The sequence below is a fragment of the Fistularia commersonii genome, chromosome 34, assembly GCF_037954325.1.
Source record: "Fistularia commersonii isolate RoL2024-O1a breed Wild chromosome 34, RoL_Fcom_v1.0, whole genome shotgun sequence".
In the NCBI taxonomy this organism is placed as follows: Eukaryota; Metazoa; Chordata; class Actinopteri; order Syngnathiformes; family Fistulariidae; genus Fistularia; species Fistularia commersonii.
The window spans coordinates 6,964,236-6,990,000 of NC_141317.1; the positions used below are offsets into that span (position 1 = coordinate 6,964,236).

Sequence of the window (25,765 nt, forward strand, 5' to 3'; positions counted from 1 at the left end):
GGCAATCCCAAAGCGCTGAAAAAATGACGCTGCCTCCATTCTCACAAATACACACATTAGAGTGACAAAAAGACGCGCATTTGAATAATTTATTTGTCCAGCCTATATAAGTATGCACATATGGATGCCTACAGGCCTGTAAACAAAATGTATTTGCATTCACGTTCTGCATAGTTCTCAAGTGATTCAGGCAGACGGTAAAAGGAGAATCAAAATGTTCAGCTACTGTCCTTCAGACGGATGTTGCTAGGGTTACCGCGGGAGCATCGTGTTTCCTCCCCTTCCCTTCACCGAAAAGTGACAGTGGAATCAGTGCCAAGAGTCTCAACCTCAACTTACAGCATTACTCTCTCTGCTGCCGTCCTCAACAGTCATCAGTACTTCTACCCCACTACAAAAGGACAGCCAGCTCAGCCTGAGCTGCGCTTGATCTTGTCAAAGTCACCCTGCGCTTTGCCAAACCTGGTGAGTGGCTTCAAACCAAGTGTCAGTAGGTCGTATCACAACTGTGTGTGTGTGTGTGTGTGTTGCATGAAGTTGAATAGATTCATGTAGCTTGTGGTAGCGGTGCTATTTTTGTCTCCTCCATGTTCTTTGTGGGTCGGTCAACCTTTTGGTTGTTGTTTATGGGGACTAGGGAGGCCAGTTAGAAAAAGCGGACTCATAAATGTGCAGAATGATATGTATGAGTTCTCGAATCGCCGGATGACAGTAAAGCCGCGACCAGAGGAAAAAGGAGCTTGTCTCACTGTCCACCGTCATCAACATCCAAACCACTTGCCTCCAAGGCCCAAAGAGAAAAAGAACGAGCGGTTTATAGTTTGTCAATAATAGATGCTTGTAATTTAAAAGGAAGCTTCCGCATAAATGTTCTCATGAAAAATGTACTAAGTCGGATTAAAATGATACACAGGGTTTTGCTGTAAATGTATGCACGGCCAGCTGCCTCTTTGAGAGAAGATCCTGTTTTATGGCGTTCTCCTCCATGACTTTGTTGGTAAAGAACAAGGCGGCAGCAACAGTTCTACAAGACGGTCCAGTCCTGATTGGGTGCATCCTTATTAACCTTTAGTGATTACTTCTCATCATCAACATTAAGATGCAGAGAGCTTTCAGATACTTGAGCATGATCCAAGAAGTTCTTCCAACCCGCAACAACGATACAAAGACGACAGTCACCCTTGAAAAACAGATTGGTTTAATCAGCGAGTTGCTACTTCATCCTGTTCAAGACTTAATGAATATCTCGATTGCTTAAAACCTGTCAAAGATGTGATCAAAGCGTAACATTCTGCTTTTCATCCCGCTTTCGCAAAGATTTGCTCGGCCAAAACCTTTGCCCGGTGATTCTGCGCGATCTTTGATATTTACTGTCTGTGTGTGTTTGCCATAATTGGATGGAGAGAAGCCACTGGAATGAGAATTGAATGCTCTATTAATCTCACTTAGTGATGATTAGTGATGAGTCACAGAGACCAGGAAAGGGGATAATGCTATGCTCACCTTGGCCCCGCTGGAAAAGAGTTTATCCTTTTTGTGTGCGCATGTGTGTCCCTTGAAAATCGCTGCTCATGTTTACTTTAATTGATATTTACTTTGCCAAACAAAGAGTTGAGGTTGCACCTTGGCAGAAAACACTTGGCGACAGTTTACCTTGCAGAAACATCCCCAACATGTTTGACGTTGTCAGCAAACTACCTCGACAAATAAAGTCACCTTTGCTGTTTGTCCACTAGAGAGTGCATGTTGTACCCGTATAGTATCGAGCTCATAAAGAGAAGAACCTAACGTGTGTTTATACAAGCGCTACCTCATCGTTTGTTTCTTTTGTTTGACCGCTCTTAAGACCAGTAGTCATTTGCACATGGAAAAAAGATACCAAGCAATTCCCAACAGCGATTGCCATGAATGTACTTGTTGATGTGGTTTGACCCATCACACAACAATGATCCGTCAGTATAATTATGTGTCTTGAAATGATAATTGACGTTAAGAGAAATCTGACGGCTGAGAAATTACGGCATCGACTAATGGAGGTATTCAGGCCGTAGCATGAAAAGCAAGGGTCATCGAAGTCCCGAAGGATCATTTAAGGTTTTCTAAAGTGTCATATTTTCATGAGTGCGTTCTCATAACTGCGTCAACGGCGACAGGGAGCCAAAGTTTACCCCAGGTCTCCCTTACTCTGCTTTATTATTCCATCCGCTAGTTTTTGCTTCGAGCGCATCACGCGATTTCACTATCAGATTTTTACGTAATCATAGTAAGTACAAAATAGTCCGTGCTCTCGTGGGCTGACCTCTTTCGGAGCAGGGGAAATTACGTATGAATCCTCTGCCTTCCTGGTTTCGTCACGACATTAGTGGGAATCATTTGTGAAAGGTGTTTAGACTGTGGCAAGAAAATACATCCATTGTGTTTAGGTCCCGGCCTTGTAAAGTAAAGTATGTTCAACTGTGACTATGAGTGATTAAGGAAAGAGTGTGTCTGTTTAATGTAAATGTGGTAGAGGGGCTCTGACAGGTACTAACTAACTCCTCAGAGTGAATATCTGGAGGAGACAATTCTGAACAAGCACTGTCAGGAAGTGATGATATTCCAGTAAGATGTAGGAGCGCTTGTATAAATAAATAGGAATGTGTCGTTTTCCCGGCCTGTCCACTTAATTATTCACGCACGCAGTATATCTCTGTCATCGATAATTCAGGATTGGGAGTCAAGTGAATTTCCGCGATAAAGCATCGGGAGGAGGAGCACGTCTGGCTTCTCGAATTGAAAACACGGAAGAACGTGGCGAGAGAAAAAAATACACGGTATGAAGAAAGATGAATAAAATGAATAGGTTTATTTAATCCAAGAGAAAACACTGCAGACATCAAGCAACCCCAGAGATTGTGAAGATATAGCAGAAGCACAAGTCTTAAGCCGGATATAATGGTTCTTGGTATCTCCAGTCTCAGATATTAAAAAAAACAAAAACATTTGCTCTAAATTTAAGCAGCCCAGTGTCCAAAAGCAGCTTTGCCATATTTAGTTTTACCCAGACAGTAATGCTGAACCAGCCGGTCTAATAGGTCTGCAAGGTCAGTACACGGGCAAGAGAACAGATGAGTATTTAAGAGTTAAGCCATTCTGTGATTTGTGCCGGTGGACGCCTGTATATTTTGGAAACACGGATTTCTTACTGTTTGAAGAGAAAAAAGAAGAAGCTATAAAAACAAATCCTGATTTTTGTTTGACTCAACCTTTATTGTAACCGGGGGAATCATAGACTGACCCGAACCGTGTGACACTTTTCATTAAGCACCATTATTGAAACAGTGATTATGTGCTAACCGCTATATTGCTAGATTATTAATCTCCATCACTCACCATATCGCCGTGGCTAAAGATAAAATCAATAAAATAGGTCAAAAGTATTCATAAAAGGGCATAACGCAGGATTTCTGTATTTTCAACACATTGCTGTTGCAGTTTCACAGATACCGACGGCTAAAATTGTGCGAGAATAGCAATTCTGTAATGCAAAAGGATATTTCTTGTCGTGTTGCATTAACGATATCCTGCCACATCTCCGCAGTGATGCCAAAATCACGTGTACCATTGTGCCAAAATTCAAAGCAAAAAAAAGTTTTTAATATACAACATTTCATTCTCTTTGCTTACATAAGGCTTTTACATGAGTATCGACCACATTACGGTTTTAGCCCGAGGGGGTTCGTGTACTTACAGCAGAACTGTACCTCAAATAATTTCAAATCCTTCTTCAGTTTCAGTGTTATGCACCCATCACATCCCCATTGGAAGCATATAACACTCTGTTAGCAAGACCTTTGCATCAATTAAAATTGGTTTCAGTTCAACTGTGTCAGCAGTTACAGCCCAAGTAGTTTAAGTGTAAACTTAAATTATAAACAAAGGGCTCACATTATTCACTTTGAAGCATTTACTAATAAACTAATGTGTCTATTCAGTCTTCAAAACTTTTTTATCAACAAGAGCCTGGACAATAATTAAATTTCGTCCCTGGGAGATTCACAAATCTATTCTTTTTGCAGGTTATTAAACTATCTAGTTTCAGATAAATGGCCTCTCCAAATGACCAATCCATCAACAGAGCTATGAGACAAAGGTAAATTAAATGGCACGGACAAAAATGTGCTATGCAAAAAAATTAATATGCATAGGTTAAAATATGTGTCAGAGACATGTCAGCGTTTAGCTATCGTCATGGTCTCCCAAGAAATACTGAGACATGTGCCATTAATCAATGTACAACAGTCTTCCTGAATAAAATATTAAAATATTAGCTGGTGCAGTGGACTTGCTCCCTTTTACAGCAGAGTTGGGCGTGTATTACACAAAGACGCGTCTTTCAGGATTCCTGACCAGGGATTTAAAAGTTGAGCCCTAAGACTAACCCATGAACCAAGGACACCTCACGGTGCTCCAGAAGGCCTTGAATTACATTATTTCATCTTATTGATTTAAAAAGAATCAATAAGGATGTTTTATTTGATGCGTCAAATGTAATACGTAGCAACAAAATAAAAAAAAATAAAAAAATGCAGCACCCAGGGAGATTTTGTATGACAGTACTTGAATTTTAGATGAAGATGTGTTTGATAGACAATGTGAAAGACATACTTGATAATCATTGCTGATTTGCCCACACGTGTGACCGAAACAAAAAATCACATTTTCAGCCAGTCGGACGCAAGGGGGAGGTTTTACGAGTTCCAGTGGGCACATTTATCAGTTAAACCTGTGATTATCGGAGGAAAAGAAAAAAAAACAAATGAAAACCCCTTTAGTATTTATAGGCCCTTTTCGCGGCAAAGTGCTTGCCCACTCTAAAAACTGGAGTGAAAACAATAGCAATGTCACAAATAGTTACGCATTTTGCAATTGCCCCGATATTTGCTAAACAACATTGTTTACTTGTGGATTGTTCAGCGGAGACGAGGGTTTGCACTGACCTCAGGTTATTGTATCGGCAGTGAATTTCAGAATGGGGAAGAATTACAAGGCTGTTTGCAGCCCCGGCAACTGGAGAACTGCACAAACTTTAATAACTTCAACAAACACTTGAGTGGCTCGAGATTAAGAACACAAGAAACAGTTGGAGTTCACCGTTCAGACACCAGGAGCTCCTCCTGAATCTTAAGCGTTTCTCCCGCTTTTGAATAGCGGATTAAAACTACATTTTCATATATGAAGGTTGTCAAAGCTGCCCTCGGTAGTTATGAATAAAGGGCATCGCGGCCGTTTGTTGTTTTTTTTTTTCTTCTCGTGTTACTTCATTTTAATATATATATGTTTCTTTATATCCCTCTGGATTTCTTGAGTTAATGTCTGTTTAAAAATTTTATGTGAATGGCAGTGTATATATTTCCCCCACCATATGCTTAGAATATTAATGAACTGGCTAACCCTCGGATTGCCTTGAGGTGCTGAACAATGAAAGAAAAAATTGGGAATGGCAAGTCGGAGGAGAGTTAGCGAGCTTTTCTCTCAGCGTCTCCATCCTGGGAATTGGAGAATTATTATCCGTTTGGTCAATGAAAACCCACTGTCAGCTCTCAGGAGATACACGTACGGGCCGAATGGAATACACTTACACAGATTTTGATTGGATTTTTTTTTCCTTGATGTGTGAAATGCACATCTCATAAAACACACCAAAGGAAAGTTACTGAGTGATTTACAGAAATATGCAATTGACTCACGAAATTTATAGGAGGAAGAAGGCGGAGCCCGCGATTACAAATCTGCCCGCTCGGTGCCTTTGGGAGAGCAAAGTCAGATTGGGCATCAATAGACAGGGTGACATTTTACAGGGGTTGAAATGGGTGCAGGATCTGTTGTCTTAGGCACTTTATATGCTGGAAAGGGACCAAGAGCACGTCTAAAAACCCCCTCCCCTGTGCTGCTGATTGCCTCCCTGAACAGAAGACGGAAGGGCTGCCAAATCAGGGTTTGACACACTGAGGATAAACTCCGCCACAGTCACAGACTAAATCCCCAGAGGATCATTTCAGATACCTTTTGCAAACTTGGAAATTGAGGTTGTTCATCTGTCTTCGAGTTTTATTTTTTACCGAACGCAGCCCGAGCAAAACTATGTGGGTGCTAGCCTTGAGGAAGCTGTCAGCAATCAGGGAATCTTTAGAAATCTCAAGGTAGCGCCAGTGATGAGGTCAAAGGAAGAATTTCATTCTGCCCTAAACTTCACCATCACAGGCGGTAATCTGCGCTCATTATAATCGAGCTTCTCACTGCTTGGATACACAAAAGAAACTCTCAACTCATATTGTAGCAGAGAGATGTGCTGCAAGTAACAGAAGTGCTCAAACTTTAGCGGGCAAAAAATGGAACGGTGGAAAATGTCGTTTTTCATTCGTTATTCCTGACGCTATCTCACACAAGGCGGCGCGGAGAAGTAAAATGTTGCCAAAATGTATGAAAGCAGGACGTATCCAATCAAGTAGCGTCGATTTGCACGTAACCTGAGTCGATGTTTACCCTTTTTGAACGATTTTCTCCGAGTACGAATTTGGTTGTTATTGCAGGCTGTTGATCGGGAATCAACACAATTGTCGGGCGGAAAATCAATGTACACATCCTTTATGGAATTTTCAATGAAGAAGAATTATTCATTCATTCTCTAGACTGCTTATCCTGCAGGCAGGGTCGCGGGGGGACTGGAGAATATCCCAGCTGTCACTGGGCGAGAGGCGGGGATAACCCTGGATCACTCACCGGTCCCTCACATACAGAGACATACCGCCGTTCCCTCTCTTGTTCAAGCCTCTGGCCGAGTTTGGGTCTCGAACGAAAACTGCTGTATGTTTTTGGACTGGGGGTGGAAAAACCCCGGAGGAAACCCCCCGCAGAAACGGGGAGAACATGGAGAATCCACACAGAAACAAAATGGAACCTCCTTACAACTAGTCTTAGCACCATGAAGAAGAATTAGCCGATACCATTTTTAACATTTTCATTTGGTTATTATTTCTCTGTCAAACAGTCGGATATTTGTTATATTACATCATTTTGTTTGACTTGATAAGAGCTTCAGGTGATGTACGGTATTGTGGCGTCTTAGTTCGGGAAAGCACCCGCTTGACGGTAAAATGTCCGTTTAATAAGCAATAGCTGTTGTTGGCCACAGCGATGCCACGCAAGCCTGCAACACAACAAACTGTTCCCGCTCAATTCCAGGGAAAAAAAAAAAAAAATCCTCGCACCCCAAACAACACCCACAAATTCCCAGCAACCTCAATATCGCACAGAAAACAAGCATCAACATGAACCCCGACATTCGTGGCTCGCTTCAGTACGTAAGTACGCAGCAAATGAGACGCTCGTGTCTCGCCTCTCATGACCATTTTGTGAGTAAAAAGCGAGGAGATTGAAATTACCTCACTTTTTTTTAGATGTTTTGAAATCATGAGGAAAAAAAAGTGAATATACAAGAAAATGACATGAATTGTTATGATTTCTAAGGTAATCTGGAGGACATGCAAGGCAGACAGACAAATAGGTGTACACTGCTACGCTGACAGAGGTGATATTCCCCTGATATGGGTACTTATCTCCCCTAGGACCACCATTACTGGAAATAGTCCCACTTACTCAACTCATCCTCAAAGTTTTGTCACTGCAACATAGCTAGTTTGTTTCTCCGGGCACAGCAGTGCAGAACGGATTTAGAATTTTAATGTCACTGTAGTGTCTTCTGGTAATTACAGTGGGCAGTTGACCATGAAATACAACCCACCTTGTTATTCAGTGACATTTGAATTATTGGAATCGCTCACAGACTCATCGGTTGAAAGAGCCAGTAGCATTCAGTTTGTGTTTATATGGATTGAATCGCTGCGTCTGAAGGAGGTGATATTTTTCTCTTCTGACTTGCTCGAGTTTGGGACCAACGTTTCTTTTTTTGTGGCTCGAGATCATTTTGATCGTTGGGTGTCTTCGAGTGTTCGGTTTATGGTCAGCGACCTAATTGAAAACATTCAATCATTCATTATCTATACTACTAGAGCCTATCCCAGCTGTCATTGGGTGAGAGTTGGGGTTCACCCTGGAGAGTTCACCATGCAGTTGATCACAAGGCCACATATAGAGACTTACAACCATTCACTCTCTCATCCACACTTCACACAGAGACCGACAACCGTCCTCTCATTCGCACTTCGAGGCAAAATGGGATTTCCAGCTGGCCCCTACCTGGGACTGCGGGAGGAAACCAGAGACCCCGGTGGACATGCTATTTTTAAAACACGACTGCAAATATGCGTGGCTCTTTGTCCAAATCGTTTTATAAGAGGTGCCTGTAAATTTCAGAGTGACATATTTGTAATAGCATCCCATATCCGGAATTAATTTTCTAGATTTCGGACAACTATCAATGATCGTAATCGGGTAAATATATGCTGTGGCGCTGTTCATCCTGACCCTATTGATATTGTAATGGCTGTCTATTGTGCTGGGCTGGTCCTCCGCCTGACTCTATGCTGCTGAATAATGTGGGAACGGAAGGCACCGACACTGTCTGAGTTTGAATGCAAATGACCAAACCGTCTCACATATGAATCCCTTTCTATTATGAACGCATCGATCATTGTGCCGCTTGATTGATACATTTAGATAAAGCATTTAGAGTCAAACCGTACTGACTCTTTATCAGCCCGGTTAGTATTAACTAACCCAGTTATCTGCATGGGGGAATTACATGTACCTCTGTGAAGGACACTGTGTTTGCTGAGATCTAATAAAAAAAAAAAAAAGAAGAGTGCCATTGTTCACAGAAAATTATTTACTGTATGTGCTGCGCCCGCCTCTCTTCAGAGCAGCGGGAGATTGCTTTGAAAGCTCTTCCACTGACACTCTATTGTATTGCTTTGATTCTGTGAGTAAACTGAGATGTAGCGATGATTACCGGGAGCTGCAGACGGCCGCGCCGCAGAAGAACGCAAACACAAATAAAATCCACAGCTGAGATTTACGGGGGCTCAATAAAACTTGGATTTTTATTCAGTCCTTTATACTTTCACCCTTTTCAGTGGAGGGAAGGTGGTTCGTACTGATGCTCGTTCATTAAAGAAAAAAGTTTCGTTTTGCCTCGTACTGCATACCATTTCTACATTAAGAGTAATAATCTATGTCGCTTTCGGAGTGAAGTGAACTTCTGGGAAATAGTCATCCGATGCGCAGCTTTGGTAATTATACATTATGTCAGTATGTCTAGTGCGTTTAACATCCTGAACGACAAGGTGTTTGCCACGATGAAGCGTTGCGTCGGGATGAAAAGAGAGAAAAAGTCTTCATCATTTGATTTAATAGTACTGCATCTATCTCTAGCGTTTTACCCAGGAGGGCGTCCTATGTTCATATTTTCAATGGAGACTGTGCAAAATGTATTTTTAATTTGATTTAGGGTTTTGGGTTAAAATCGTATTTTTAAACAGCTGCTCATTTATAAATAAACACGTAAGTGTAAACGGGTGCATACGAAACCTTTAAGTTAAATGAATTGCCAATGATGTTTATTTCCCTGATGTCAGGTATTAAAACACAATTATCACACTATTTCAATTTCTCATTTTGAATTTTGCAGAATGAGACTTAAATAGTCATAATTAATGGACCTATTGTTGAAATGTATATAAAGCAAGATTATATATTAATACATACAATCTAATTCTGTGATACAATCCCTATTACGTCTAATAAATTCAGCTCATTTAAACTGATTTTAAATAATGCAGCTCGATTAGCGGAGCGACACAATGCACACAGGAGCAACCGCATGAAGCGTGATCTTTAAAATCAAGTTGAAATATCTCATTATCTACTTTTCTTTTTGATGCTCTATATAAAAGGGGGGATTGCATTTAGTGTCAGGCACTTTTTAACATCCTCATTTTGGGTTAAATTTAAAAAAAAAAAAGTCACAGTCGTAGAGATGGGGGGGGGGGCATCTGGAGCCCACAGTCCACAGATTTCTCGCTACGCCCTTGCGGGGCTCTTGTGGAAAACTCAGCCGGTGGCAGTTGCTCAGCCCCGAAGAATGAGAGAGAAAGAGATATTTGCAGATGAATTATGAGTGATGGTCTATCTGCACATATATTTTTTTTTTTTTTTTTTTTTTTTTTTTTTGCACCAGGTCAAGGTTTCTCCTTAAATGCAGTTTAACACGAACACCGTTGCACAAAGAGGGAGGAGAGAGAGAGAGAGAGAGAGAGAGAGAGAGAGAGAGAAAGAGAGAGAGAGAGCGCTCCTCCTCCGTTTCATCCCACCACTCTCATCCCGGAGAGACGAGGCTCTGCTCCTCTCTGCTCCTCATCATTCCTCCTCGCCATAATGGAAACTGAATTCAAACAGATGCGGTGCGTTCATCCTCGGCACTTGTGCGCCCTGGCCCCGCCAAGCTGCGTCTCTCCAAGACGATTCGCAGAATAACTTCTTCATCTTTTTTCTTTTCTTTTGTTTTTATTTTTTTTTATTTTATTATTATTATTTCCGTTTTGGACGCCTTTTAAAGAAGAAAAAAAAAAAAATCTAAAGTGACCTGGGAGAAAGTCGACTTGCGTTGGATGGAGAATTTCCAGTCGGTGAGTTGCAAAAAACTAAAGCGGAAATGAAGATGTGTACCGAGGCTGCGTGTGTGTCACCGCGCTCCAGATGATCGTTTTGCGGGGTTCCGTGTTTAAAAAACAAGAAAGGAAAAAAGAAAAAAAAAAAAAAGATCGGTCTGTGAAATCGTCTCTACGAACTGAGCTGAGATTAAAAACAGACAAACAGAAGCCTAGCTTTTTTTTTTTTTTTTTTTTTTTTTAATTTCAAAAAAATAAAGATGCAAAGGGACGCCTGGTTGAAAACTCAACAGGTTCTCAGCCCGGAAAGTGTGGCTCCGGTCCAACGACGAACAAAGAAACTATTGGTGTGGGATGCTGGCCGATGCAGCTGCACGCTCAGCCTCGGTTTTTGATAATAAACCGTGCAGCAAAAAACTGGACCTGCGATGGATGCCTTCAACTCCTAACTCGATATAAGGGATCAGAGAAATAAAGCGATAAAGTAATTATGGGGAAGATGATGCTTATTGGAAATTGCATGATGTCACCGTAATTGCGTTACGCCTCCCAAGTCTAATAAAAAATGTCTTCTATTGTGCGGTGTAAATGTGCATAAGTATAATATATAATGATAGACGTATTGCCCGCGAAGGCTTCGCTCTGTCCAAATTTATAGTTTGATTTTTGCCCCGATACCTCCATCCTTCTTCTTCCAACCAAACTCCTCTCAGAATGCTGTTCTTTTCCCCGTTTTCTCAATGACTCGTCTCCCTCCCTTCCTCCCTCCATCCATCCGCCGTCTCTACCAAAAAAAAAAAACAGCGCCGCCGTCCTCCCCTTGTCTTTACAACCTCCCTCCCACTCTTCCTCCAGGTGGTGGATGAGCTGAAGCCAAGCTGGTCGTGAAGGTGCTGGACTTCCACCCCCCTACGCCCAAGGCCGGACACAGTATGGCGGCGGGAGTAGCGGCATGGCTTCCCTTCGCCCGGGCGGCAGCCATTGGCTGGATGCCCGTCGCCAATTTGCCCATGCCGGTGGCTCCTACCGAGAAGAACAAGCGGCAGGACGAGTTAATAATTCTAAACGTGAGCGGACGGCGTTTCCAAACCTGGAGGAACACGTTGGACCGCTATCCCGACACCCTGCTGGGCAGCTCGGAGAAGGAGTTCTTCTACAACGAAGAGACCAAAGAGTACTTCTTCGACCGGGACCCCGACGTGTTCCGAAGCGTGCTGAACTTCTACCGCACCGGCAAGCTCCACTACCCTCGCTACGAGTGCATCTCATCGTACGACGAGGAACTGGCTTTTTTCGGCATCGTCCCGGAGATCATCGGCGACTGCTGCTACGAAGAGTACAAGGACAGGAAGAGGGAGAACGCGGAGCGCCTGATGGACGATCAGGAGGACAACAAGGACGCTAAGTTACCCAACATGACCTTCAGGGAGACCATGTGGCGGGCTTTCGAGAACCCTCACACTTCCACCATGGCCCTCGTCTTCTACTATGTAACCGGCTTCTTCATAGCGGTCTCGGTCATCACCAATGTGGTAGAGACGGTGCCCTGTGGCTCGGCTCCCAACCAGAAGGAAGTGCCATGTGGTGAGCGCTACACCGTTGCCTTCTTCTGCATGGACACTGCCTGCGTCATGATCTTCACCGTGGAGTACCTAATGCGTCTGTTCGCCGCACCGAGCCGCTATCGCTTCATGAAGTCCGTCATGAGCATCATAGATGTAGTGGCTATCTTGCCCTACTACATCGGCCTGGTGATGACTGACAACGAGGATGTGAGTGGCGCCTTTGTGACACTCCGTGTTTTCCGCGTGTTCCGTATCTTTAAGTTCTCCCGTCACTCGCAGGGCCTGCGCATCCTGGGCTACACGCTTAAGAGCTGTGCCTCAGAGCTGGGCTTTCTGCTGTTTTCCCTCACTATGGCCATAATTATCTTTGCTACCGTCATGTTCTACGCAGAGAAGGGTTCAAGCTCCAGTAAATTCACCAGCATCCCAGCCTCCTTCTGGTACACCATCGTTACTATGACAACCCTCGGGTAAGAGCAGCGCAGACACCTCTTTTATCTAGTTGCGAGTGCTGTGTGAATGTGTCTCCAAGTGAATGTTTGTTTGCCTTCGCCTGTGTGTTTCCGCAGGTGCACGTATCATGTGTGAGTAAATGTTTTATTACGATTCCATGTGAAACGTGCGTCTGACGTCGGCCCGAACGCCCGCAAATGCCGCACTTTCACGCAAATTCCTGTACAAACTTAACACTCTTATTTCAGAAGTGCAGACAAATGGGACCGTTTGTTGTTTTTCTTTTAAAACTGAAAGGACCTTTCTTGTAAGGAGCAATCTTCAAGATATTCTCCCTTCTCCCTGTAATGACTGCACCATCGCCCGCTCTTTGTACTCCACAGATAACAGTTGGAGACAGAGATGTAGGAGACTGCAGAGGGGAGGGAAGGGAGAGGGGGGGGTTAAAAGCGTCTTTGTGAAACGGTAAATCTTAGCAGAGAGTCTGCCGTACTTCTCTCTTCAACCTGCTGCATGTTTAGCTTTCCTACACGTTCAGGGAAACCGAAACAAGCGCCTTGAGAGCCCTCCTCCTCGTCTCGGAGTTACCCGAGTGGTTTGTCTTGAAAATTAAGTGCCTCTTTCCGCAAATGCTTTGATGGAGAATCTCCAAATGTCTCTAATTCGAGAGGAAGGTAACTCGGCGATGAGTCTGAATGAAGCGCGTAGGGACTACATCTTTCCATCCTTGATTTGATTGAACCCCAGCTGCTGGTTTCCATTACATCACATTCATTCGTTTTCCAGTACGCGCACATCGACCTTTTTTTATTCTTTCACGAATTTGTGAGTAATGTGTCCCAACCTGCTCTTCATCATATAAAAGTCCTCTTATATTTCCAACCAATCATTTTTCAGCAGTGACAGGAATTACAAAATTCATCATGAACCGTACCGTAATATGATACTATTAGGCTTAATGGTAATGTGTTTTATGAGCGACCCTGTTGTGGATATGAGTCAGACCGAGAGGCTGAGACAAATGCAGCATCCTGCTAAATGTTCGAGTCATGGAGACCATAAATGGCTTCGAGCTCGTTGCCGTGACACACTTGGCACTCCGTCACCGGGGCTGTGCCATTCATAACCCCTCCCAAAGATCTGCCGGTTTCCCGATGTTTGCTTCTCGTCCTGTTGTTTGCGCAGCGGCCTGATGAATTTCCTGGGAGTAGTGGAAGGGGGCATCGAACACTCCGCTTTGCCTCCTTCAATTCACGCCGTCTCTTACTTGTCTGTCTGCGCTAGCCCACATTCTCTCGCGCAGCTCATTTCCTCCCACTGGAGTGAGACCTGAGACACTAAACCGGTCTCCTGTTGCTTTTACAGTCGGATTGTTGAGGAGGAGGTTGTGTGTGCGTGTACGTTCATCTGTTTGTGTGTCAAGGGGGGGTAGTTGTTGAGCTTGGCCTCATCAATAAAGCAGGGGCCAGAAGTGGGTGTCAGAGTGACTAATGATGTGGCCCACTGCATCTGCTGACTAACGTAAACCTGCCTGACATTCTAGTCTCCGCTCTTGGTTTACGTCATAAACACATTCACATGCACGCACACACACACACACACACGCATATACATATATTTGGTTTATGTATTTACAATCGCCTGAATCTTTTGCAATCCCTGGAGGTTTTCCTTAAGATGATACAATCACTTTCAGTGCCATTCGTTTCTGGTTCCTTGCATGAACACGGAAATCTGCGGATAAAGTCTGACAACATACTGTTCGACAGTTAAGACGGTGCCATGGTTTGTCTTATTATGCAACTTATTTTCGGTTAGATTGTCAACATGGTCAAGTTGTGGTTTAATGTGAATGTTAGTGGTTTTCTGACAGTGACATCAGCTTTTTGCTTTCCTTTTGGAAAGTCCACAGAATGAGTTACTCGAATTAATCGTTTGTAAAACCCCAAACGTTTAGTCTTATGACACCTGCGGTCGAAATAACAAGTCAGCCCATCTGAAGGTACAGTTGATGAGAAGATTTTGTAAGTTTCCTCGTGGGTCCTTTTGGTTTGCAGAGCAACTTGTTTTTAATAGCCAAAAAAAAAAAAGAGCTGTTGATGCATCTGGGCTTATACCAAGAGGCTGGAATTTATAAATAATATGAAATAAATAGAGTTTGATGGGAATTTGTTTTCTTCTTTTAAATATGGAGTCAAATAAAGTGTCTCTCCATAGATCACATTGAGTTCACTCTGACAGATGCATGAAATTTACAAAATAATTCCAGCCCCAGGGGTTCGCCACAGTTGAAAAGTTGTTGGGAAAACTGAGGATTCACAAAGAAAAAGGCGACATTTAGCCGAGACATTCGACGTGGAATAGTCACTGTGAGAGTTTAGATTGGGGTGGGCAAACTTTTTGGCTCAGGGCCGCATTGGCTTTTGAAATTTGACAGACGGGCCGGGTCACCACAAGATTCGATACATATCAAAAAAAAAAACGCATTTGTTAACGTTACACATCATGTTCATCTGACATTTGCTTTGAAAATAAAACCAGCATGGTTTTGAAGGCTCTGACGTTTGCTTGCATTTCACGCCCAAACCGTTTTTTCCCTTGTAGCTTCACGTCCAGCTCATTCACGTGTGTCAGTATGTCCACAGTAAAGGCTAAATCACAAAGCCAATCTGTGTCATTCAGTGCAGGAAAGTTCTCAAGTAGCTCCAAAAATGAAAAAATCTGTTTCAGCTCCCACATTCATTGATCCGATCAATCGTTCACATCAAGTATGACTTCTGTACCGATTTTGGGCGGGCCGGATTAAAAAGACCAACGGGCCGGATGTGGCCCGCAGGCCGTAGTTTGCCCACCCCTGGGTCAGATGCATCCTTCTAATAGGAAAGTTCGATTCCAGACTCCTCCCGTCTCCAGGTTGAAGCGTCCTTGGGCAAGACGCTTTATGGTTGGGGCATTGCACGGCAGCTCTGCCGCCATTAGTGCTTGAATGTAAACAATGTGCACGGTTTTATGAAAGCGCTTTATAATTGGCGAATATTTTCCATTTGGATCTTTCTGCTCACCAGAGTCCTCTTGCAGTTTCAATTTGAATAATCACGTAAACATTTCTTAACTCCTCCCGTGCCAACTCAAGTTTTAAAGCCACCAGCCAATACTAGTGTCTGTGACAAAGCTGGTCTTTCACAACTCACAGTCTCGGCTCCAAACACATAAAAACAAGGAATATTTTAAAATAGATCAGGCCATGGAGCTATAAGTGACAAAAGAATGTTGTCCTTGAGTTATACAAGAAGATGTCGATGTTGGTCATGTTATCTGTGTCCATGCTTAACTGGGCTTCTCACATCAGGGATGCAAGTTTCTTGAGATAAAGTTGATTTTACCAACAGTTGATATTTTGCAAGACAGTTCTGCTAATACATCATCGTGACAGTAGGAAAAATACCTGCAAAAAGTGGGATTTGTGTTTTCGTTCACCCATATTTCCTATCAGCTTCAGCAAATACTGGAATTCTATGTTACATGTAATATAACTTCTTCACATATCGCCTGGTTACTATTTTAGAACATACGTTTTTATATTATATATTTTAACATAATTGACATGATGTTGCAAGAGTAATACTGTGTTCCTTTCCTTATCATTACAGCACCTCCCTCATTATAACCGTGAAAACATTGACCGGAATAAAATCTTATTACCGGCTGAGACCTAAACCCTCACACACACGGTTTCTGACTGAAATCTGGTGTGACACTTGCACAACTGTTTGGAACACCATAAAAAAACAACGCCTCACGGCATTGTTTTGCTCTGCCCTCTTCACAGATACTCAGATTGTCTGCACTCTCATGTTTAATTTAGCAAGTTTTATGTTTTGCCTCAGTACGAGCGCTGCACCGCGCAAGATAAATACCGTATCTGTGATTTTGTGTGTGTGGGTCTGTATGTTCATGTTAGTTTGGAGCATGTCAGGTGGTATGCTTACCAGCACACACACACACACACGTGTTAATAGAATCAATGACACGCAACCACAAGGATGTCCTCCCTGCACCGCATGCATGCTGCCTTGTCCGCTGTGGCTTTTGGAGTGCTTTGTTTATCCGACAGTAATCTGACCTCAATCAGAATCCGTAATCCCCTAAACAATAGGCAATGAAATACCAAGTGAGTACCGTTTTGAGGTGTGTGCTCCCATGTCCTTCTGAAAATGGTAGATGCATTTCATGTCTGCAGGCTTTGAACACGAAATCTCAGTTGAAAGAAAAACAAGAAAACAAGGGGGCGCGGGAGGGAAAAAAAAAACAAAAAACAAAACAGCTGTGGATCTATTGCCTCTGACATTTCAGGAATGTCATAAGGCGCCTCAGAAGACAAAATTGCAAGAGAACTATCTCTAATATGAGCTTTGAGTGTCTAGCGTTCACTTTGGGCTACGACGTACAGCTTTTCTTGGCAAAATAAGATTCAACCAACCAAGACAATGTTAACAAATAACCTCCGCAGCTGTGCGTGTCCGTGCCCGCTCTGCAGAGATGACCTCGCTGCTGAAATCCTGCACGCAGGCACACTGTGGCGAGGCCTTCGCTAAGTCAGGGACATTTAAGATCCACGTGGAAGTAGTTGAGTGTTGACTGCGGTGTTAGATTCGGTCAACTCATGATGCTTTCCGTCTGAACTTTCTGAATGAATTTATAAATCTAAAAAAACTGAGATCTTCATTTAATTCTCTTTTTTTACCTTTCAGTGCCAAGACCGAAATTAAATATCATTGCTTCCTCTCGCTTTAATAAACTCCTGTAAACCAAAGGGTCAGCAACTGGTAATTATTTTCTTCGTTTTTTTTCATGTTTAAACATATTTTGAGTAATTTTTTTTTTTGGGGGGGGGGGTTCAAATGAGACCGCTGAGCGCAATTTGAAATACTTGCAATTGTAGTACATTTGCCAGCTAGATCAGCCGTAGAGATTTTCATTCATTTTTTTTTTTTTCCCGAAATGGGTCAGGTTCCAATTCTGATTCTTTTTCCAAATTTTTTTTTTTAGATAATTAAACTTTTCTTTTCACTTTTATTGCACTTTTCTCGCACTCTCCCACAAAACTTCTTAAGACAAACATCTCGATTCCCCGTTAGGTCTTACGTTAGACCATGTTTATGTTTTTACATTAATGACAATAAACAAAACAAAAAAAACGGAGGTGAATTTCTTCTAAGACATACGAGCCTTTGAAATTCTGGATTATCCTCGGCAACACTTTCTGTTTTTGACTCCATTGCCTCACACGTTGCCGCAGTAGGACCCCAGCTATTTCAAGATTTACATTTTAAACATTGTAAGCTTATCAGTTGATAGTCGGAGCTTTGCCTGCAGCATTGAGACACAGTCCGTTGAACATCCTATGTGTGAAATATCGCTCAATGATGTCATGCTCCTTAACATTGTAATCCGCTCACCGAGTAGTGAGGTACTCATCTGCCGGGATTCTACTTTTTCACTGACTGCACCACTTAAGGAAAACACTTTCTCAAACAGGGAGTATTAAAACAATAAATTATCCGGCGCGGCCACCACACGTCAGCGGTGACAGTCTGCTGCCATCAGCTGTCTGGAGATTCTTCAGGGTTCATTGCCATGTGATTAGACTCCCATAAATTGTGGCGCCATACCTACAGTTATATAATGAGATATGTCTGCTTTCCGATATACTAAATAGCTTTTGTCTTGCGTCTTATTTATATAGTGCCAGCTAGCGCAGTCGACCGCTAGCTAATTTGAATTTTTCACTGAAACTTAAACATTCAGATCAGCTTGTCTGTTTGTTTTTTTTTTTCGACAAAGTCAATAAATCCTTGCGCTGTATCAGATTTTAGGAGATAAGTTTTGAGCCAATGACACGCACGGCATCGTTTAACCTCTTCGAGCAGAAGTTTGTCCTAAGGATGTCTGCTACACCAGGTTTTACTTTGTATTTATTTGTGAAAGTAATTACAGAGCATGAACTTTCATAAATGGATATCTTTTGATGCAGTGCATGTTGAAAAAACATTTGTCAAAGGTTAAATCCTTTTTTTTTTTATCAAGAAACAGCTGTGAATGTCACATAGGCAAAATAATAAAAATGTTGTGCCTCCACTAAAAACACCTTATTTTTCCCATCTGTCATTAAAATCCGATGTAGACATTTCTTATTTCAAATGGCTCCAGTTGATGTTCAGAAAGTTGTTCTGCTCCTCAATCTTGGTGCCCTTTTAGAAAGGTCATTAACTTAGCCCGTGTGGCGGTGGTTTGTGTCCCAGATGGGTAGGAATTGCCGGAGTATTAGTTTGCAAAGTCTGCAGTGATGTCTACCCCCGGCTATTCAGGGAAAACTCAATCAGCACTTAGCTAACATAGAGAGAATAATTAACATTTTTGAGCAATTAAAAAAATGCCTCTACTATTTTCAAGCCAACTTGCGATCCATGATATGCATCCTGGCATCTTTGCTGACTAATTACCGGTAGCCCAATCCCATTGATCTACTATTGATGTGAGTAGTTTGACGTATATCGAAGCTTCAGCATCGCTTTCTTCAGTGGGATAAATATCTGTATCAAAGACCAGGTTCTTTTGATCATTTCTGCTTTAAGGTCAATGCGCCGCTCTCCGTCTCCTAGACAACCACACAAGACCAATCATGGACGTTGCCGTTTGTGTGCAATGCAGGGGTTTTGTTCGCATGTCCATTGAGAAGATGCAAAAATATATATAAATATATATAATTTTCACTCGAGCTCACAAGTCAGGCTCGATAACCGTTTACATATTTGTGCATCTTGCAATGTGCACATTTATTTCCGACGCTTTTTCACAACTTCTTGTCAGAGCGTTCATTTATAGAGCACTTATTTAGGAGGCAACAGCTTGGGAGGAACCGTGACCGATGCTGATGAGAGTGTTGATATGCCATTTTAAGCTCAGCCAATTAGAATGGCGGATGCAGAGTATGAAATGAGTTGCCATTAAACCTCAGGCCCTTAAAATATTACATCTGAGAGCAGTTAAGGAAACAGGTTATTAGTGTTGATTTGAGACAAGGTGAGCGCTTGACCTTTGCTTGTTTAAAGCCAAAATAAGTAATAAGCCGACTTCTCTTATTGCAAATGAATAGTTTGTAGAATAAAAGGAGCACATGAGTTCGAGACTCATTAGCTGGATGGTAGAGCTAACAGTATACAACATGTTGAAAAAACAAGAACCACTCAGATACCTCTTCCTTTTGTCAAATAAAACATTTCTGGAAATTCCTGTTATATAATAAATCAAGCCCCCAAAAAACAAAAGCTATGATTTTTAGAATATGAATCAAAAGACTTGCAGTCATGCAGATCCCCGCATCCCCGATTCACATAGTTTTGGCATCAATACCTGTTTTGTGCTCTGATATCAATTCTGGACAGTAAAAATGGGAGATCGATAGCTGGTGTGAATCTCTCCTGCCCTTGCGCATCGTTTCCCTTGACCCTCATTTTTACACGTTTCAGTTGTAAGACAGAGTTCAGCCAAAAATAAAAAAAAACAGCTTGGTTTCTTTCAAGAGGAATTGTAAATCATAACAATATCATTACACAGAGTAAGTGAAACTGCTTAGTAGTTGAATGTGTATGTGTGTGTGCCAAAGTGTTTCATCCAAAGTCACTTTTAACATAAGATGAGTCTATAAAAAGTCACCTTGAGTTTAAGCTACTAACACTGTAACTGTCGGGTACACACACACACACACAAGTCATTAGGTTTTAAATCTATTAACTCAACTTTGACCTTCCATCCCCTACTTCTTTATCCATTTGTTTTTAGTTCCATCACTTCTACCGCAGCGCTAGTTCTTGAACGGAAGGATAGTTTGCTCTATTCTATTGTCTGTCATAGAGCTCTTTTGACCCCAATTTCTGCTGCCACCAAAGAGAGGGCAAAGCAGGTTCCAAAATGTAAAAAAAGTAGAGGGGCCAAATCGATAGAACACTGACATTTCCTATTAAGATTGGCAGTTTTGCCTGAAGTCTATTTTGGCTAAAAATGACTTCTTGACAGTGGGTCGAAATTTGATACGGGGACTTTTTGCCCCCAGATGGCTCCCCGTTTGAGACATATGCGACGCGTATCGTGTTCTTTTTGGTCAAAATTGCTTCTTGATCAAATGAATTTATACTTCCTAGTTTCCCCCTGTTCATAGCTGCTGAATCATGATTTTATAGAGGTTGTAATAACAGCGAAAAAAAATAAAAAAAATCACTAAAGTGATTTTCCAGGTCTGTGGTTTCCAGGCACAAAGCAATAATTCAGAATGTTCACGTTCCTGTCCAATGCCTGTAACCTATAGAAACCTTGATTACCAAATGGACCAGTGTGAGGGGTCCAGAAACCCCAACCCCAGGGGTCGTCAGCACGGCGTCGGCAAATTTTTATTTTATTCAAATTTTCAAACATTGACAAATTGAGTCAGACGTTAAAAGATATTTTAAATGTGCTGATATTTCCAATTCACTTCACTACCTGCAGAGGAAAATGCAAGCATGTGTGCTTCCGTCACCCAACCAAAACGCACAAGTTGCTTGAGTTGACAGAACTGTTGTTAGGTTTCTGAGTGTTTCCATGTTGCAAAGTGTCGCACAAAGTCAAAAAAGATGATCCGATCGTGTTGTTAGAAGGTGTCATCCACCCCTTTCTCATTGTAGGAACCTTTTGTTGTTCCTGGAACATTTTCAAGAGGACAAAGGAACCAGGGGCCGTGGTCCTCTTACGGTTTCACGTAACTCCTACGAGGTAGATCCTTGATAATCGGTCCAACTCATACGCCACGGCCATTACCAGATTCCTCATGCGCCATTTTTCAAGGCTATTTTGGGCACAGGTCAGCTGTTTCTTGTGACAACATGGATAGAACTAGTGAGAAATGGAGCACCGAGGATATCCAAGCTTTTCTGGCCTGCTACGTCACAGAGGGGTTTCCACGACTAGCAGCGGAACATAAACGTATGGAGTTAGCTAATGGTGCGCTTTTTCACACGGCAGAGGAGAGCAACATTAAAAAACAAAATTAAGGAGAAAATAAAAAGGAATATGAATACTGCGGCAACTCGGCTCTCTGTGTCGCCCGTGTTCTTCTTCGTTGATGTTTGGTTTTGAATGCGATGCTTAAGGTACGCACCGCAGACGCATGCATCACCGCGATCTCTACTGCCGTCCCTCAACACCTGTGGAAATGCAAAACTAAGAGGTTCCCCAAAACGAAGTGTAGACAGTTCAGCAAAGTGTGTTCTTCAAACTTATCTGTCCAAAAGTGACCAACGGTTGTCTCTCTTTTCGGATTATGCAACAATATCCCTCATGAGATTTGAATGAAGCATAAAAACTTATGTTGTTACACCCTTCTAATTATAGGGATATTTAAACTGATGTTTCTTGGATAAACAAAGCAAACAGATACTCAGTTTCTGCTGTTTTTGTTCTGTTTTCAGCCATATCAGTGGTTTTAATCACCCACTATTACCTCTACAAAACCCACAAATGCCATAGTCTCTGGTGATAGGTATTAGCTCTGTTCCTGCAGAGCTCTGAAAGGCTGCCAGGCTTTTTTCAGGGGCTGTTGAGCCACAACCGTTTCACTTTGCAATCGTTTACAAACTGCATTACCTGGCGACCTATCAGCCAGGGAGGAAGTTTGTTGTGGCTAATGCGACTGTGAAGGGTAATTGACAGGGAGGAACTTTCAAGCATGTGCTTCTTCTTGCCACCCCCCTTTTTTTTTTTTTTTTTCCCCATCGCTGCCGTGCCATGCATGTAAATGCCGCCCCTGTCACTCAGGACACGATGTCCTGAATAACTTCATTTCAACTACAAACTGAGCAAAAGTAATTGGAGTGATTCTCAAGGTGTTTAGGGGTAAAAAGAAAAGAATAAAGGTACATCAGTGTCAATATTTCATTACAAAAACACTCCTCCTTCCCTGTCGCACACTGTCTGTCACAGTCAATTGCCTTCAGCTATGGTCTTTCCAAACCCACAGTACTTGTGCCCACTCCTCCAATTTAATTACCAGCGGGCTCTCAGTGAGGAGCCTGAAAATGAGTCGGTGATTATCAGTTTCCTCTGTGTTCATGAGCATCCTGGGCAGCTGCTGGCTGCTGCTCACTGAATGGGTTTTAACAAAATTGAAGTTCAACCCATCACATGACACTCTAAAGCAGAAATGCACCATGCGCATTTTCTTTGCTAATTCCAATCTAATTATCTGATTTGTTCACTGGAGGCCCTAAAATTGCCCAGATGAGTGATTATGTGAATATTTTGTGTGAATACATTTCTATATGTGGCCCTGTGATTTGACAAGTCCTTGCTCTAGCCCAGGGGTGGGCAATTATTTTGGTTGATGAGCCACATTTCTTTTTTTAATTTTTATGCACGTGCTAACAAGGTAGCATGTAAATTGAACAAATGAAAAATTTTATTGAAATATTTAAATTTTGGGTCATTTTATTTCAACATTCAAATCAATGACGATCATATATGTAATCATCCATACAAAATTAAACAAAATTAAAAAATATGGAGTGAATATGGAGTGTCTAAATTCAATATTGATTGAAGATACTTATTAAAATATTCAAAGAAAATAGTTTGGCTGGCTGGATAAAAAAGCAAAAACGGGCCAGATGTGGCCCGCGGGCTGTAAACTGCCCGGGTCTGCTCTAGCCCAATGAAAGCTAACATACGCCATATATATATATATATATATATATACACACATAAACACACATGTTACAGTAGTAGCTAGATTAGATTGTTAGCAACATGAGTATGTACCCGTCATCATGGTGAATTTTTGACCAACCCGAGTAAACCATTCATTGTACAGCAAATCCCTTGTGACTACCCACCCGAGCCAGTATGGAGTTATTTCCTGGAGTGACAGTATTCTAATTTTTGATTCCAATTGCCTGAGAATGGGATGTCTATGCGTAATTCGTTTTCAAGAGTCGGTGCTGTTTGAGGAGCACACACGGTTAAATTTGGCATTCTACGACAGCAGCAGAGGGAAATTTTTTTATTAACTTTAATGAAGTACAGGCTCTGCTGAGTGCTTTTCCACTCATTGGCAAGAATATTCTATAAAATGTGACCACCCTCTGTGAAATGTGATTAAGCTGTGATCACGTTGCCTTTATGTATTTGTATTTTATATTTCCAGAAGCCATCATCGGGCCGGTCGACTTTGTCTCCATATGCTCCGTTGTTTTTCTTATCATTCCTTGCTTTAGTTGTTTTAATAATGAACAGCAGATAATATTCTCTTTCACCTCATAAACATGCTGGAGTGATGGAATTCCCCTGCTGTGTGTGTCAACAATTGCCCAAGGCTGTTTAGTGCAGAGCAGAAAATCGGATAAGTTGATTGTTATATACTCTGATTTGAATGAATGCTGCGAGTTCACAATGTAGTGCTGCTGGTCGTATGCCCCGCTGTGCGTATGTCAGTATGTCTCTGCATGTTGAAGGACAAGGGGAAATAGGAAAGGAATACATGTTTTCATGAAAAAAGTCATGATAACACACTTAATTATTGAATTCATTAAGAATCGGACATGTTCTGCAGAACTTTGACAACATGGAATAGCTGAAGTGTAAATGATGCTGTGTCTCTCCCCACATACGGCTACGTATGCTTGGAAAGAAATAAAAATTGCGCCTGATTTCATGTAAATTTATGAAAACTGTAGTTTTCGAATACAACGGCCGACAGGGAGATGGACAGAAAAGTAATGAAAACATGACGCCCTTGTCAGATTTCGGGTTAAAGGAGACCTGAGGCTAGGATGTGATATGACAGCTGATCAATTAAATGAGATAGTATTCATAGAATTAATATTTTTAGCAATCTCAACCAAATTTAATCAGTTCGCAACACTTACAAACATCTGTGGGAAATGATAATGATATTGAACGTTTCAGAGCAAGACTGTGACACAGAACCGTATGCGTTTCATAGACGCTCATTCGACACATTTGCACAAACATGGACACACACGTACACTTATAAAGCTGTAACCAAATACATACCGTGGAAAGTCATTTTACTTTTGCAGAGAAACTACTGTAGCTCCTGTCATCTTGCTTCTATTGCTGCCTTTTTATTTGTGAAAGCATCACATTTCTGAGATAGGCTGCCTCTGCAGCATACATGGCAGCAGGATGTTAAGTTTATGTCCCACACGCCAAAGAGCCCGCGGGCTGCAGGGAAGGAAAATCAATTTCCTTATGCAGAGCATATTTTTTCGGTCGTTCCTCGTGTGTGATTGAAGTGTATTGTTCATGTATATGAAAACAAGGCGATAGACCAAGTCCCCTTTATGAGCCGAAACGGCTCCCTCATGGTAAATTCAACTGATTTGTTAGCCACGGTAAAAGGAATCGTCAAGAAAGCCCGTCTTGCATATCAGCTGCCAACCGGATGGACAAATAAGCAAATAAGAGGTCATTGATGTGGTGTTAATTCAATGCTGATAAGATTAAAAGGCATAATGCAGATTGTCTCGAGTAAATTGAGGCGGGTGCAAATCCTTTGAGGAGACTTCTTATTCAGTGGCAGTGGACCATGGCCTTGCTTCTTACAGAGCAGAGAGGGAGAAGATGGGTTACTCATGAGAGACCTTTGGAAATTGAATTATTATTGCTACCAGTCAACCTTTGGAGGGAAAAGGCTTACTAAAATCTATTAATGGTGTTAGTCCATGACTTGACTTTTATGCTCTTCCCAGTAAATGGCGCTGTCAGCTGGTACATGGCAGGATTAAATCCTCAGCATGGGTAATCCCACAAAGACATCTGGATCAAAAAAGTAGATTTTTTTTTTTTTTTTTTTTTACAAGGACACATCTAAGTCTGCGTGCTGACTAGAGTGACTCTCCAAGTGTGTTAGACACAATGGTCAACCATTTAGTCCAGATTACTGGGCGTTTTAGAAACTTCATCCAATCAAGTGTCATGACAAGTAAACCCGGTGAGATCATATTTAGTGAAGCACATCAGAAAAAACATGGGGAGAGAAGAAGAAGAAAAAAAAAAACATACACATGTATCCACGCACACATACACTGA

At 42.0% G+C, this 25,765-nt stretch overlaps 1 protein-coding gene across 3 annotated transcripts in view; it reads left to right on the top strand.

Moving 5' to 3' along the window:
• Positions 1 to 10,291: 10,291 nt before the first annotated feature.
• The window catches only part of LOC147214431 (A-type voltage-gated potassium channel KCND3-like), a 110,601-nt gene continuing 95,127 nt past the window's right edge, over positions 10,292 to 25,765 (top strand). Inside the window, exons 1-2 of one of the 3 annotated variants that reach the window (XM_086141437.1) lie at positions 10,292 to 10,625; positions 11,412 to 12,642. In XM_086141437.1, coding sequence (XP_085997563.1) covers positions 11,540 to 12,642 — 1,103 coding nt within the window. In that variant the 5' untranslated portion in view covers positions 10,292 to 10,625; positions 11,412 to 11,539. Of the gene's footprint in view, positions 10,626 to 10,829; positions 12,643 to 25,765 lie in introns of those variants that run through there. The other 2 variants (XM_086141436.1, XM_086141438.1) reach the window with 2 other exon arrangements.